At 37.0% G+C, this 14,066-nt stretch overlaps 1 protein-coding gene across 2 annotated transcripts in view; it reads left to right on the plus strand.

Annotated features, from left to right (window-relative positions):
* The window catches only part of PCMTD1 (protein-L-isoaspartate (D-aspartate) O-methyltransferase domain containing 1), a 43,130-nt gene that overhangs the window by 10,521 nt on the left and 18,543 nt on the right, over positions 1-14,066 (plus strand). For both annotated transcript variants that reach the window (XM_026050073.1, XM_026050074.1), the window contains 2 exons: positions 8,675-9,095; positions 12,288-12,390. In XM_026050073.1, the coding sequence (XP_025905858.1) occupies positions 8,789-9,095; positions 12,288-12,390 (410 nt within the window). In that variant the 5' untranslated portion in view covers positions 8,675-8,788. The remainder of the gene's footprint in view (positions 1-8,674; positions 9,096-12,287; positions 12,391-14,066) is intronic.

Genomic DNA, 14,066 nt, shown 5'->3' on the forward strand with positions numbered 1-14,066 from the left:
TTTGTGTATAAACTGTGTTTTCTGGGACAGTTATAATTATGGACATCCTGTTAACTTGAATCTTCTTGTTTCATCCTTCATAACAAAGGGCTTTTAAAATTATATGTTAATATCTGAAGGCCCACGTGACATTAACTACTTGTAGATAACTTTGCTTTATATTTATGCTGTTTTTAAAAATACAAGTGTAAGCAACATCTTGATTTAACTTTAAAATGTTAAGTTTTCTTGCTGCAAGAATCAGGTTTTCTTCAATCTTTTAGTGGAATCTTCATTAAGATAAATTATTTAAGCTATCTTCCCATCACCACAAGCTTAATGATTCATAAATCATTTCATAACCTTTCATAARGAGAGACATACTTTAAAGAATGTTGAGGATATCATTTGTCTTTTTGTCAATTTGCTTAATTGCTGTATATTCAGTGTGATGTTAAACTTTGTGGAAATGTTTGTCAATTAGGCTGTATGCATTTTCAGATTGACTAAATAGGGTAAGATCATTTTTTTTTAAACATATCTCTGCATTTTTCCTACTTAACTGTTGATTACCATGGTGTATGGAAACCTATTTGAAATTTGAATTTGAGTATTCTCTGTTAAATACTCTTGTACAAAGCTGTTTATTGTGGCAATGAATTTTGCAGCTTGGCTATTCTGTAGCTTAGTAATTCCTGTGAAATATGAGCACAGACAGCAGTTTATCGTTTGAAAAACAGGTGCATGATGCAGACTGAGTGAATATCAGACATCTGCATATATTGAACRTCACTGATTCCTGTCTGTCTTGGGAAGCCCTGATATTTTAAAATCTTGCCAGTGAACTAGCCAATATTATCTGGCACATCCTGTTTCTGTGAGTCTTTTGCATTCTCCAAAGCAGCTTCCCTTCTTTTCCCTTCCTCGCAGCTGCTCTGTAATAAAGCAGTACTCTCGAGGTCTAATTTATACTTGGCAGACTTAAGTAGCCCTAGCCTGGGAATAGGCAGTGCTGTAAGCACACCTCTCAGGAGCTGCCTGCCTTGAAGAGAGTGTGCTAGCTGCAAGGAGACTGTTGCCAGACTGTTTCAAGGACGCTGCTTGAAGAAGGACAGTGTGGGGGGAGTTGTTTGTTGTTGGGTATAGTTTTTTGTGTTGAACATTGTTTTCTCCTTACCTATGGGATCTTTTAGTATAACTGTGATGGGTCATGAACCCATCCTGCTCTTCCTAAAGATAAGCCATTTGTCTGCAGTATGTTGCAAACACTGGTCACCAAACTCCTTTGGCTGCTGTAGGGAGAGAATCAACATAATTGATTTGAAATATACTATTGAGAGGATACTTCTGAATGTACACATTATAAGAACAGAGTTTAGCATTCACTCAACCTCTTGAGGTGATGTTACTTTTTTCCATATGGCTGCCTACTAATAGTAAGCAACAGGCTGACATCTGTGGAAGCTACTGCTGTTTGGTGACAGTGCTTGTTCTGGGGGGGAAAAAAACCCATCTCATGCTGCTCTGACCCATCACTGGCAGCGAAGTACCAGCAGCCATGTAGCTTCACCACTGAAGCTGCCTGATACCCCCTCATTGGTGCCAGTTTCTGTCACTCTCAGAGGTTTTTTCTTGTTAGGAGTGAAGACTTTTTTTCTGATACTTTAGAATTGGCTTAGAATTACTGTCTTGGTCACTGTCACTGAACTAACAAAGGCATAACAAGCTTTGGTTCTTAGATGTTCTGTGGTGAGGGTACTAGCTCTCAGCATCCTTCTGATTGGAAAAACTTGCTTGCTGTGGGCTGAAGAAAGGTTATTTTACCAATGCTTTTGTTCACCACCTGCTTGAAGTTTGAGGTGCTGGTTCTGGGAACTAAGCAGCAAGTGATTACTAGTGTGTTTGTGCCTCACAGAATCGTATCTCCTAAACAGGTGGTAATGTCAGATGCTTAAAAACTCATGAGGTCTTTGCAAAGTCACTGGTGAGTGAGGTTTCCAGAAGTGCTTATCTTACCAACCTCTCATCCAGGGAACTTTCTTCTTTTATAAAAAGAGCATTTCTTGGCAAAACATTCATGGTCTATACAATAACTGCTAATTTTAACAGTGAAGCTAAGATATGAGCAGATCCTATTAGGATAAGTTTGTTTGTTTGTTTTCCTGGGCTTACTTTAAAACTTCTAACATGAATGACTAGATTCAAAATGTTTTTAGATATGGAGACCCCAAAGATCCCACACACTTGAAAAGGGGCAGGAATAGTCTTATGCAGATGACTGACAGATAATCTTTGCTAGCCATTAGTCACTTAACAAGGGCAGTGAGGCAGTTTTCCCGTTTCTCAGCAGGGAGTTCTTAGAAGATATAATGAAGAAAGGTCAGTTGGTGACCCAGAGGGCATTATTGGATATGAAGAATGCTGAAGCTGGGTCTGATGTGACCATGGTGACAACTGCAGAGTCATAAGTGGTGCTGTTTGGTATCCCAAGATAGATGCACAGAACGTGTCTGAGGAACTGCTTTCTGAAGGTGTCGAGCTACTTGATCCTTGTTGGAAATAATTCTGTGCTATTAAATTCCAGAAGCTGTCCTGTACCCTCTGGTGTTCATCACTGTATGACATGAACTCCTAACAGTGCCACTACACCATTCTCACATGAGAAAGCTATTTCATTGTTTTGAAGTAGACAGCTGAATTCAAACCACATTTACATAGTGCTACAAAGGAAAGACTGTTCAAAGAAGAAACTTTTTCTAAAGTCTGGGAGATTGAGGTTTGTAAACACATTTTAGTCATCCAGATTGGATGCAGTAAAGAGTACTGAATCAGGATGTGGTACTAAGTTGCCTCTTAAAAGTCCAGGAAACTCTTAGATTTTTTTATTTTGCTAAATAACATGAGGCAATAGATTTTTACAGTCTTCATCAGCATAGCTGTAAACAGCCAGATGCCTGGCATACAGAAAATGTTCTTTTCAGTATTCAGTATTTATCATTATATAAACAAGGTGGATAGAATATCAGATGAGGAAAAACAAATGTGTAGAGGAGAATGTACTGGGAAGAAATATGCCAATACGAGGAAGGAAGAAGTGGGGTGTTTTTTATTTGTTTTTTTTTTCCCTTGAGTTGAACAAACAATATTCAACTACAACTTTGACTTTTTCAGTTCCTCTGAACAGTCTTAATTAAAAAAAAAAAAAAAAAAAATTAGGAGTTCCAGTGGTCATTCAGAAAGCTTGGTCTGAAAATTATACCCTTGTGTAATCATCCTGATTAAGCTGTAGCTAGTTTTTGTAATGAAGTCTGCACAAATGTGCTTGCTGTTGCTCAGTCATCGGTGCAGTGTCGCAGGCCTTAGCGGCTCTTACAACATAAATGCCTTAGCAGTGTGGGGTTCAGTTTGTATAGGAGACACGAAGTTGGGGAAGGAGTGAGAGACAGCACACACACCTGGAAACTTGTACCAGCATCTTCTGGAGGCTCTTAAACAGGAAGATGAGGGATTAAAGCGTTTATCTGATGTGACTAACATTTTCTGCCAAGGAAGGTCAATGCAACTCAGGTAAAATTAGTAGTTGCAGCTTTAAAAATTCATTTGGTTTAGCATCAACCCCATGGTCTGTTCCTTACTCTATTGTTAAATTGCAAACTTTGAATTGTGTCATTTCTGGAGTCAGCCGGAGGACTCGCCATGCCTGGTTTTGTATGGCTTGTTTATGTTTAACCTGAAAAGCTGATTGAGGTGATGCATGCTGAACAGTGGGGTAGGAGTGAATGCTTTCATTTAAGTGAAACAGGTCTTTCCAGAATACAGACTTGAAAAGCTAATGGTATTTCTAACACTGAGTTCTTTATTCAGTTGGTGGTTTACTGTGTTACTATGGTTTATCTGAAAAAGATTGTTTTCCTTCCAAATTATTTAACATAAATGCCAAAAATAGCTGTAGAAGAGAGCAGTTCAAGTTGCAGTTGCTCTTCCAGAACGTTTAGACTTTTTATTACCTAACATTGCATTTTAGGAACCAGGCTAGAAGAGTTGTGAAGTGTAAGAGCTTTAGAAGTGTGAGGTGGTTGTTGTTGTGTTTGAATCCTACATTCTGGAATGCCTGTGTCCCACAGCTTATTCTGGTTCTTCAAGTCAAATCACCTCTAGCCCAGACAGTTTACGCTTTGATTTCTGCAGCTGTTGCCTGGTGTGAGAATAATGGAATAATTTCTCTTTTCTTCTCATAGTTATCCGTTATTCTGCTTGATCAGGAGGTTCTGCTAAAGCTTCTGCTCTGCAGTTTGGAGCTCAATTTCCTTACTGTTGCACTTTTGTCATAATTGGTATGAAAAGGAAAGCTAAACTAAAAATGCAAACCTTTTTGGATTTTTCTTCTAGGACAAGAATGAGCAAAATGTTCAGTGGTAATGGCCTCAAGAACAGATTTAATGTTGGTAGCTTGGGAAACACTGTATTTCTGCTGATGAGAATTCATGTTACTGACTTCTGTCAACAACAAAGCTTATGTTGAGAGAATTGTGAACAAAACCGTCTGCAACGGTAAAAATGAAGTTGTTTAGTCCCTTACGTGCATGTGTGGGTTAATGCTCTACTGTCATGAAATATTGCTTATTCTGGAAAGAGTTTTTATAGTCACTTCTTTAAAATAGGTGTGGCTTGAAATACGGGTGATTGTGTATATTTGTATATTTTTTTTTCGCCTCCTTCTAGACAAAATAAAAGTAAAGATAGTGAGATCAAGTTGCATGATGATGATCCTAGACAATGTGTGGTCGCCATATTGGTATTATAATTGTGTGGATTTACAAAGGGCAAGGTTTCATTTGTCAAGTTAAGTTGGTACCTTGTTAGTATGATATTTAACTTGTGCTTAAGAAAGGCTTGCGGTCCCAAGTGACCTAAGGAGTTTATTTACAAAGTGCAAATGTATTCTTCTCAAGATAAACTCTAACAAACACTTCATGTATAATGTAGAATAAGAAAGATTTTATTTTTTTACTGAAACTGGCTTTTATTAGTGAATAAAATCTTTTTTAAAAATGTATTGAAGCTACAGTTTCTGATGGTTACTGGGTTCCAGGGATTGGTAGGGCTAAGGACAGTTGTGGCATTTATTATTAATGCCGTGTATCCTGCCTGCTTTATTCCAAAATCACCGTACCAAAATGCTGTTCGTACTGTTCCAGTTCAATGTGTTCCACTTTGGACACCAGTAGGATTCACAGGACACTTTGTGTAATTCTTGTGAGGTGTAGCCATATAGAACTTTTTTCTATTTTAAGACAATCTGTTTATCTCAGTCCTGGATTACCTGTTAAAAGGAAGCTTGGGCTAACTAGGTTGTTTTACACAAACTCTATCAGCATAGCTTGTGGAGTAGCTTCTTGCCTATTTAAAATAGTAACAAGTGTATCTGATTTTGCACATCTCTCGTCTGTCATGAGCAAATCATTTGCCTTTTAGAAGGCCAGCATAAATGCTTTGAAGGGAAATGTCCCTCTAAAACTACTGCTACAAGAGATCACTTTCCACTGAATGATTACACTCATTTGTTAAACTTTCTACGTATTGTTGTTTATAGAAATAATCTCCCTCTCAAGAGCAGTGTTTGTTAACTGTAGCTCAGGTGCTGGGGTAGGATACCATAGTTGAATAATGGAATCAACAAAAAGCAGGTTAACTAAAAAGTGAGGACTATCCCTATTCTTAACTTAACTCACACAGAAAAAGCCAGTTTTATTTTTATCCCCATTTGGAAGTCATCAACCACACTTCCAGCTAATCTCACTCAGTTTTGCTGTGGGTGTCCCAGCGGATGGTGAGAGTGTAGGCTTCGTTTTTCTGCACTGATTTATCCAGGGCCGTGGCATATAGCAGATCTTTGCTGTTCTTGCCTTTAAGATTGAGGGTGATAATCACTAATGAAGTGAAAGGCTTGGACGGTGTCAGCAGTAGTGAATCTCTGAGATACCAGAAAGCCCCGAGGAAAAAAGTCAGTGTTTTGTAATTTTATTTTAGTTTGTGTGGTGAGTTGTCTTGAAATTAATAAATGCTATTTTATGGGAAATCTTGTATTTTGGTGAACCTAATAAAGACATTGATAGAAACTGTAAAGTATTTTGTCCAGTTGGAAGAATATCCATTTTCCTTTAACATTTGCATTTGCCTGCTGACCTGTTGAGCCACAGAGAGCTGGTGAAGTTCTCCATCTGGTGGCTGCATGTAGTGAATGTATCGTGCAGGTGAGACTAAGTGTGAATTACAAGATGTTTGTTTGGTTTTGCTTTGGGTTGAGAGATGATAGCTATTATTTCTTAGGTTCTAGAGATTTTTCAATCTCTTTAGCTTTTTGATTCAGTAGTTCATTGAAGTCTTCTGTGAAGGTAAATTTAATCTTTCAAGTGTGTCGCAACTGTGGACATATGAGCAGACCTGGGATATTTTTACAAATGAAAGTGTCCCTCCTTTCACAGATGAAAAAGGAGCATGGCTGGGGATTGTGCATGTCAGGATGTATGTATGTATTTGCGTGCTTACATCCTGCAAGTGCACTGTGCCAGAGGTTTTCCTCCTGATTGATAACTGTGCCTGGTATCTTTTTTGTTTTGGTTTGTTAATGAGAGTTGTTTCTGATTTAGATGGAAACATACTGTCCAAATGAGGGATACTCATCAGTTTCCCCATGATTTTACCAGGGCCGGTAGTGGTCATTAACATTTCTCTCTCCTAGTTACTCATCTTTTAGTGACTTGATAGTTTTATGCAAATTAATGCAGAGAGCAAGAAGGAAACATTTCTATCAACCCAAGCTGCAAATAAGAAATGAAGTTTCCTTTGTTGGAAGACAGGGAAGTCTTGAGGAGAACTGGACTCCCACTACTTCCAGCTCCCTGTTTTGGGGTACTAATACTTGTTCCATGGGAAGCTTAAAGTAAGTTCTGAACAGCTTAAGGTCTTGGCCTCTATTTGGAGAGGAGTGGGGTTTTTTTATTATTATTACTATTTATTTTTTAGATGTGATCTCTAGGAAAGTGAGCTCATGCATTGGACTCTAGTCCAGCAGGTGAGCAGACTTCAGATAAAAGTTCTCATTCTCAAAGGTCTTTTAGCATTCTTTCATAGTCTGAAAAACTAAACTGAGATAAAAGATGAAAAAAGACAATCTTTTAGTGATGCGGTGGTAGGGGAGTTTCTGATGATTGTAGTTGCAGTTGACCTTGATGTTATAAACTTAGGAACCAACTTTGTACTGGCAACTTTACATGACTTTGGACATCTGGATTGCTTGCCAGTTCCTGGCTTACTCCTTTATATAAGTAGACATGCATGAAATAGTAATTTACATAACATCTCCAAAGAAAGAGTAAGTCTAAAAGAAAAGAAAATGCTTACTGAAATACGGTGGTTCGAAGAGACATTTTTGAGTTATTGGTATGTAGTACAACAAAACAAGTGTAGGTATGTTCATGTTTCTCTTGCTCATTGGTGAAAAAAAATGCAAAATCACCACGGTGGCTACAGATCTTCTTACTTGCATGTTTTGTCTTGTATACATACCTCTTGTCGATGTAATATTAGAGTGTTACCTTTTGGGAAAAAAATACCCTTTTTTGGCTCTTTTCTTTTTAAGTTTGTAAGACAGACCCTTTCTGGTAGAGAAAAGTCTCTCAAATATGTTGGGTCTTAAGCAGCCCATGCTTATTTGGACTTGAAATGTGTAATGCTGGATAGGGTTAAAAGACTACTTAAAAACCAAACAAACAAACAAACAAAAAAACCCACTTTGAAACTTTGAAAAGGGAAGTACAGTTGACTAACTAGGATCTGGACCAGCAGCACTGGTATTTGTTTATTTTTTTTCCTGCTGGCTAAGTTTAAGGAAACTGACCTTTCAAGGTCATTCAAGCAAGATTTTGTAATTAATGTGAATAACTTGCGATGAGTGCTCTGTTCCTCCATGAACTGCTGCAGAGAACACGCAGGAATACCTGTGGTGGAACTGTGAGCAGAACTCTGGTTGTTTTAACAGTCAGCCTGGTAGGCTGCTGTTTTGGAAACAAGATTTAAACTGGTATTCCTTTATTCTTGTATCTGGTTGCTATTCCACTGGTAATTCTTGCAGCATTCAAAATGCTGACATGTGGAATAGATGACTTCAGTGGTTAATAGAGTAGTGACTGCAGAATAATAAAAAAGAGTGCTTTATTCTGAAATATGCTAACAGAATTTGAATCTTCCTGGTCATTTAAGAGCAGAACAGTGTGTGGTTGTGTCGGTGCTAATATTATGGCTCGCGTCAGGAGTGAACACTTAAAGTGCTACTGAATTGGAACCTACTCCCAGCTGCTGATGTACACTTAGTTCTCAGGATGGAGTTAGAGCTAGTCCAAAGACTTTCCCTCTCTGCAAACATACATGATGAGTGTTAAGTTCTTAGCACTGGATGTTTTCATCTTGTATAAAGTCCTTCTATGCTGTGTCACTTGCTAATGTTGTTGTATTAGAGTCAAACCAGAAAAGTGGATGAAGTGGATGTGAATCTGGAGGGCAGGTTTTTGATGAAATGCTGGCTCTCCTGACTCTGGTGCTGATGTTTCTTCTATTAGAAGGTGTTTCTGTCACCCTCTAACACTTGTTTTTTTAAAATATTTTGGAACTCAAACTATGTAAATATATCTTTCAGGATTCATGCCTGATGTGCTTTTGAGAGAAGAACAGAATCCGTTACACACTGCGTTTTGGAAAACTCTCCTTCTCATGCATTTTGGAAACTAACTGAGTTAAGTAGAAGTTCATCATGGGAGGAGCTGTGAGTGCTGGAGAAGACAACGATGACTTAATTGATAACTTGAAAGAAGCTCAGTATATTCGCACCGAGAGTGTGGAACAAGCCTTCAGAGCAATCGATCGTGGTGATTATTATCTGGAAGGATACAGGGACAATGCTTATAAAGACTTGGCCTGGAAGCATGGAAATATACACTTGTCAGCCCCCTGCATTTATTCCGAAGTCATGGAAGCACTGAAGCTTCAGCCTGGATTGTCTTTTCTAAATCTGGGTAGTGGAACCGGATATTTGAGTACAATGGTGGGATTAATATTAGGTAACTTAAATGTTTTTATTTTATGCTGTTTCTGTTTATTTTTTGAGCCTTGTAAAACTTCAAGCAGTGCTATATTTGAGACTGACTGATACTAATTTTACTATGTTGGATATTATATACAAGCTTGACATTACATTAAGTGTTCCGGAATAGGCAGTTTTTATGTTTGCCTCTATTGTCTAAAATTTTCATTTTGGAAAAAAGACTTTGCTGAAGTAGAAAAGGCAGAGGAAAAATTGTCATGAGGACTAAATGTTTAGTCTGTTTACATCATATTCATGCCCTATTCCAGATTACTGTTTTGTTCTCAGTTTATAGAAAGGAAATCTATATTTTGAAGGCTAATGGTGCTTGGAAAAACAGGGAAAAAAATCTGTCGTTTTAGCATGGAGACAGCTCTCTTCAGAGATTATTGCATCCTCTGTGGGGAGAAAGGATGAAATGACTTACTAAATTACTGCTGGCCAAATTTAAACTGTAAAGCCTACCTCAGTTACTTTTTTTTCTCTCAGTAGCAAATACGTTTTTTGATCAATTTCATCACCTAGAATAACTATTCTTTTAGTAAGTAGTTTTCACAAATTCAGTTTACTTCCTTTTCAGAAAGCTTGCTGACTGGTAAAACATATTTTTGCATATACGTGTACAGCTCCAAAGTGAAGTTGTCGTGGAGTGTTGATTCGCTAAATTAAAATGATAGGAAGGAAAGCAAGTTGTTGGAGTGCGTAAGATATCCCTAATAGGTACACAGAACTTCAGTTGTTGCCCTCTTCTCCCTCAGCAGCAGTGTTCATTTTTCCTGTTATAAATAAATTCCAAAGCCGTTTTCTTGGCTCCCCCTTGTGGAAGCGGGAGTTAGTGCTCCTGCACAGGCAGCAGTTCAAGCAAGTCTTCTGATAGTGCAGTTTCGCCGTTTGCAGAGTTTCTGTTTGAGGGAGTAGGTGTTTTAAGATATGAAGCTCAGAGTTACAGTAGTATTTTTCTTTTTTTTTTTTAAGCAAGTATTTAACTATATTTTAATAAGCTCATTTTAGTGAGTAAGAGTAATCATTTCTCTTCATGATGGAAAGCAGTTTTTCATTACCCTCTTCAGTGATGACTATTTCAAACAAACCTACAGATAATATATGCTGCATTTTTGTCTCCTAAGTATGTGTACTGCTCTAATGTGATTCGAGTGCCAGACTGAGGTGTGGAAAGGTTTGAATGATGTGTGCCTTTGTTTTCTGCTTCTTTGATGAAATTAATAATTATGAATAATCATAATTTTAGTATTTATTTTAAATTGCTTTAAAGGAAAACAAGTATATATCCACTATATTAAATTTAATGCCTGCTTTAAAATATTCCTACTTCTAAATCAATTTCAACATCCGCTGTGATTAATAATAACAAATCATGTTCTTTGAGAGTAGCTGAATATCTCATGAGCTGACAGTACAGTGAATAATTTTGCTGTGTTTTTATCTATGTTATTTTGATGCAATTTGCAAGTAATTTGAAATTGGAGAACACTTGGTAAGCATAATAGCATCCAAAAAGCTACACTTCATGGAGACTAAGTTAAAGCAGTTATTGATGAGAGTTAAACTCTAAACACCATTAAGATTATGTGGTAGTGTTAGTAATTTGGTGCATTCAAAGAGACTAACTTTGCAGAGTAGCACAAAAGTTAATGTCACTTTTTGAGAGCTGCCATCTTTTGCTTCAAGTCTGCAACTATTACCTTTCCTCATGAGGGACAGTGTGTATCTCTGTGATCAATCCATGAATAATAGAGTATATAGTAGTGTCTTGCTCAAAGATTTGTTTCCAGTCTATTTTTAATTTACTTTAGGAAATAGAATACTTTATAAGGCTAAGGGAATGGTAATTAATGCTACCTAAGACATACCTTGTGAATCGCCACAGAACAGTGTAGTTGCAACTAGGCTGTTTAGAAATGTGTCAGTTTATTAGTGTGCAGGGGAAGATAATGAAGTAGCGAGGAAGAAATTGGCTGTGCTGATCATGTTTCTTAATGTGATAGATAAAATGTGCTAAACTTGAAGGATCACTGAGTGTCAGTAGAAGGAATATCTTCACAAGTTGAAAAAGCCTCGCTTACACAGTCTGTTGAACTGTTGGCTCTTATCAGACCAGTGTACATAGGAACTTAGTATTCTGAATCTCTTTTTGTTTCACACAGAAATGTTTTACATGAAGAATTGTAATTATTGATCTACCTAGTGACATAAAAAAAAGTTCATGTGGTATAATGAAACCAAACAAAACCTTTCTCAGTAACCGTCGCCCAATTTTGATGAATCAGTGTCTGACTAATGACAAACATTTTAGGGGCTAATATTTAGAAATTTGTCATTTGCTTTCTCTTCTTTACTCTATCTATCCCAATTCTATGCTCCAGTGACTAAGGTCTCTGGGCTATGAGTGCATGTTAAATATAGAATCCCCACAGCGAATGTGGCTGCCTGATTCAGATTCCTTCCTGATGTGCACTAATCTTAGTAATACTGTCTCATGATTTCCTCCTGTTCCTGAAATAATTTTTAGCTTCTGGCACACAAATCAACTTTGAAGTGGGGAGGCTTGGATGCCAAATATTGATTGCAAGAAAGCAACTGTACAGTTGCAACTGGAATGTTGTTATGACGAATTAAACTTGCAAGTGCAGTCAGCTTCAAATGTACTATATGGAGAATGATAAATCAATCTTCTGTCTTGAAGCTTCCCAAAACACAAATTAGAAGAACATATTTTTATTATATTACTGAACAGTGTTCAAATTGCTAAAAGTTGAAAAATATACCATAAGAGAACTCTTCAAACTTTAAATATCAAAATGCAAACTAAAGGACTTGATAATGTTGTCTAACAAGTTGTGTTGAAACAAAAGGAGTAGTTCAATGTCTTGAATATAGTTAGGTTCATTTTTATATATGAAGAAAATAAATGATATAAAACAATATTTTGCCACAGTGCTATGCTAGCTCTTTCTTTGAGCCTCTGGCCTTGCACTTCATCATATATTTCCTCTTAAGTGTGTGTAGTGCAAATAAAAGTATCTGTTCGGCCACACCTGGAGACTTAATTGTTTTATGTGATGATAGTGCTTTTACAGATGAAAGATTAAAATACTTTTCCGTGTGTTTGGGCTGTGTTTAAAGAAAAAAATGCTGTTTTTATTTGCAGGACCTTTTGGGATAAATCATGGAATAGAGCTTCATTCAGATGTGGTAGAATATGCCAAGGAAAAATTGGAGAGCTTCATAAAATATAGTGATAGCTTTGATAAGTAAGTATTTAATTTGTCTAGTTCACTTTTCAGCTTTTTTTTTTTTAAACTGGGGTATGTCAATGTGCATGAGATTAGGGAGAGGAGGAGATGAGTGGCATCAAACATGGTGAACGGTGTTCTGTAACAAAAGCATAACTTCAAGTTTATGACATTTAATGAATGCGGTAAGTTAAGACTTAAAAAATGAAATTTCAGAAGATAGCTTTTGCTGCTGTATAATGCTTGGCAAAATTGTTTTCCCTGCCTTTTTTGGGAGCGTATGTATCTGTGTGTGCGTATATATAGGTATATAAAGAAAGATTTGCGATGTACAGGTCTTTGTATTACAAAGCAATTTGTATCCATTAAAGCAGTTTCGGTTACATAGCTGGACATCCTTTTCCTGTACAGAATCAACTCTTCTAATCTACCATTGCTGGTCTGGGTGTGAAAGTCATGAGTAAATTGACTGTGTTTAGGTTAGCAGTACGTGCATCCAGTCTCATATGCCACTCTTGGCTCGCTTCAGGATTAGAGGAATCTAATTTGCTCTGCGTACCCAACAATTCGTTATTTTGAGATATGTCCATGATCTGGATTTTGATCCTCTCTTCCATGAAAGTAATCCCGTGATATTTGTTAGGGTTGTTATCTGTAAAGATTTTCTTCATGTCAGGCAAACATTCTTCAACAGTTGTTATAATCTGGCTTCTGGAAATCCAGTAAAACTTCTGAATTGAAGGGCAAGCACAAGAGTTGCTTGTTCTAGTCATCTTTTGGCTGATGGAGAACAGAAAAAGTTCTTCCTACAACAAATGCAAGGAGATGAGCTTTAGGAAGTGTTCGACTCTTGGTTTTCTGGGCTGGAGCTCTGATCACCTTCCTGTCTTCCTCAAACTTTTCCTGTCTTCCTCAGTCTTTTCTGACCAGACTAGACCACTTCTAGAGGTCTTATCTGACCACCTTCCATTCATGAATGGCCTTCGAAATAGGGTGTGAAGTTGAGTTCAAAATATGTTTCTAGTTTTACCTGTGTCTGTTTTCACTTCTGTACTTCTGATGCTGGCAACATAGTTTAAGTATTATTTTTTCCTCTACCCTTTATGAGTAGAATAAATAAATTACTTAAAATCTGAGTGTTTTTATTACTGCAGTAACATTTTATTCAAGCCTGTCTATTAGCTCAGGAAACATATACACGGAAAGCAGAATAAAAAAATGTATTAAATGTAGAATTTTATGGACCACTTGATATGATCTCCACTTCAAAGCGTGTGAAAGTCACTTTCTGCTAATACTGTGTTAGTGGCTCTGTTTGGTTAGATGCTGCAAACAAATAATGACTTCCTGTGTGATCATTGAAAAGCACAAAGAACTCCCTTGTTTGACTGAAGAGTCTTTTAGATCTGGTGATATGTTTATGTACAGAAATGAAGAGAAGTTGAATGACGAGTTGACAGGGTAAAGTGACTGTTTAACCAAAGTCAATCTTATTATCGTTTATATAAATATTCTTATAGGAATAGTGCCATTTATAAAATATGTAAAATGGAGAAAGAGCTGCTAAATTTGTCATAAATAAACATCAGCGTGTATGTATTCTTTGAAAGGGAAAAAAAGTGGCTGTATGTAGTAACAGATCTAAATATTCTTAAGAGTAGAAGTTAATATCCTGTAATTCAGAGCACCCTGAT

The sequence above is a fragment of the Nothoprocta perdicaria genome, unplaced genomic scaffold (assembly GCF_003342845.1).
Source record: "Nothoprocta perdicaria isolate Ctin4 unplaced genomic scaffold, notPer1 scaffold_65, whole genome shotgun sequence".
Lineage (NCBI taxonomy): Eukaryota > Metazoa > Chordata > Aves > Tinamiformes > Tinamidae > Nothoprocta > Nothoprocta perdicaria.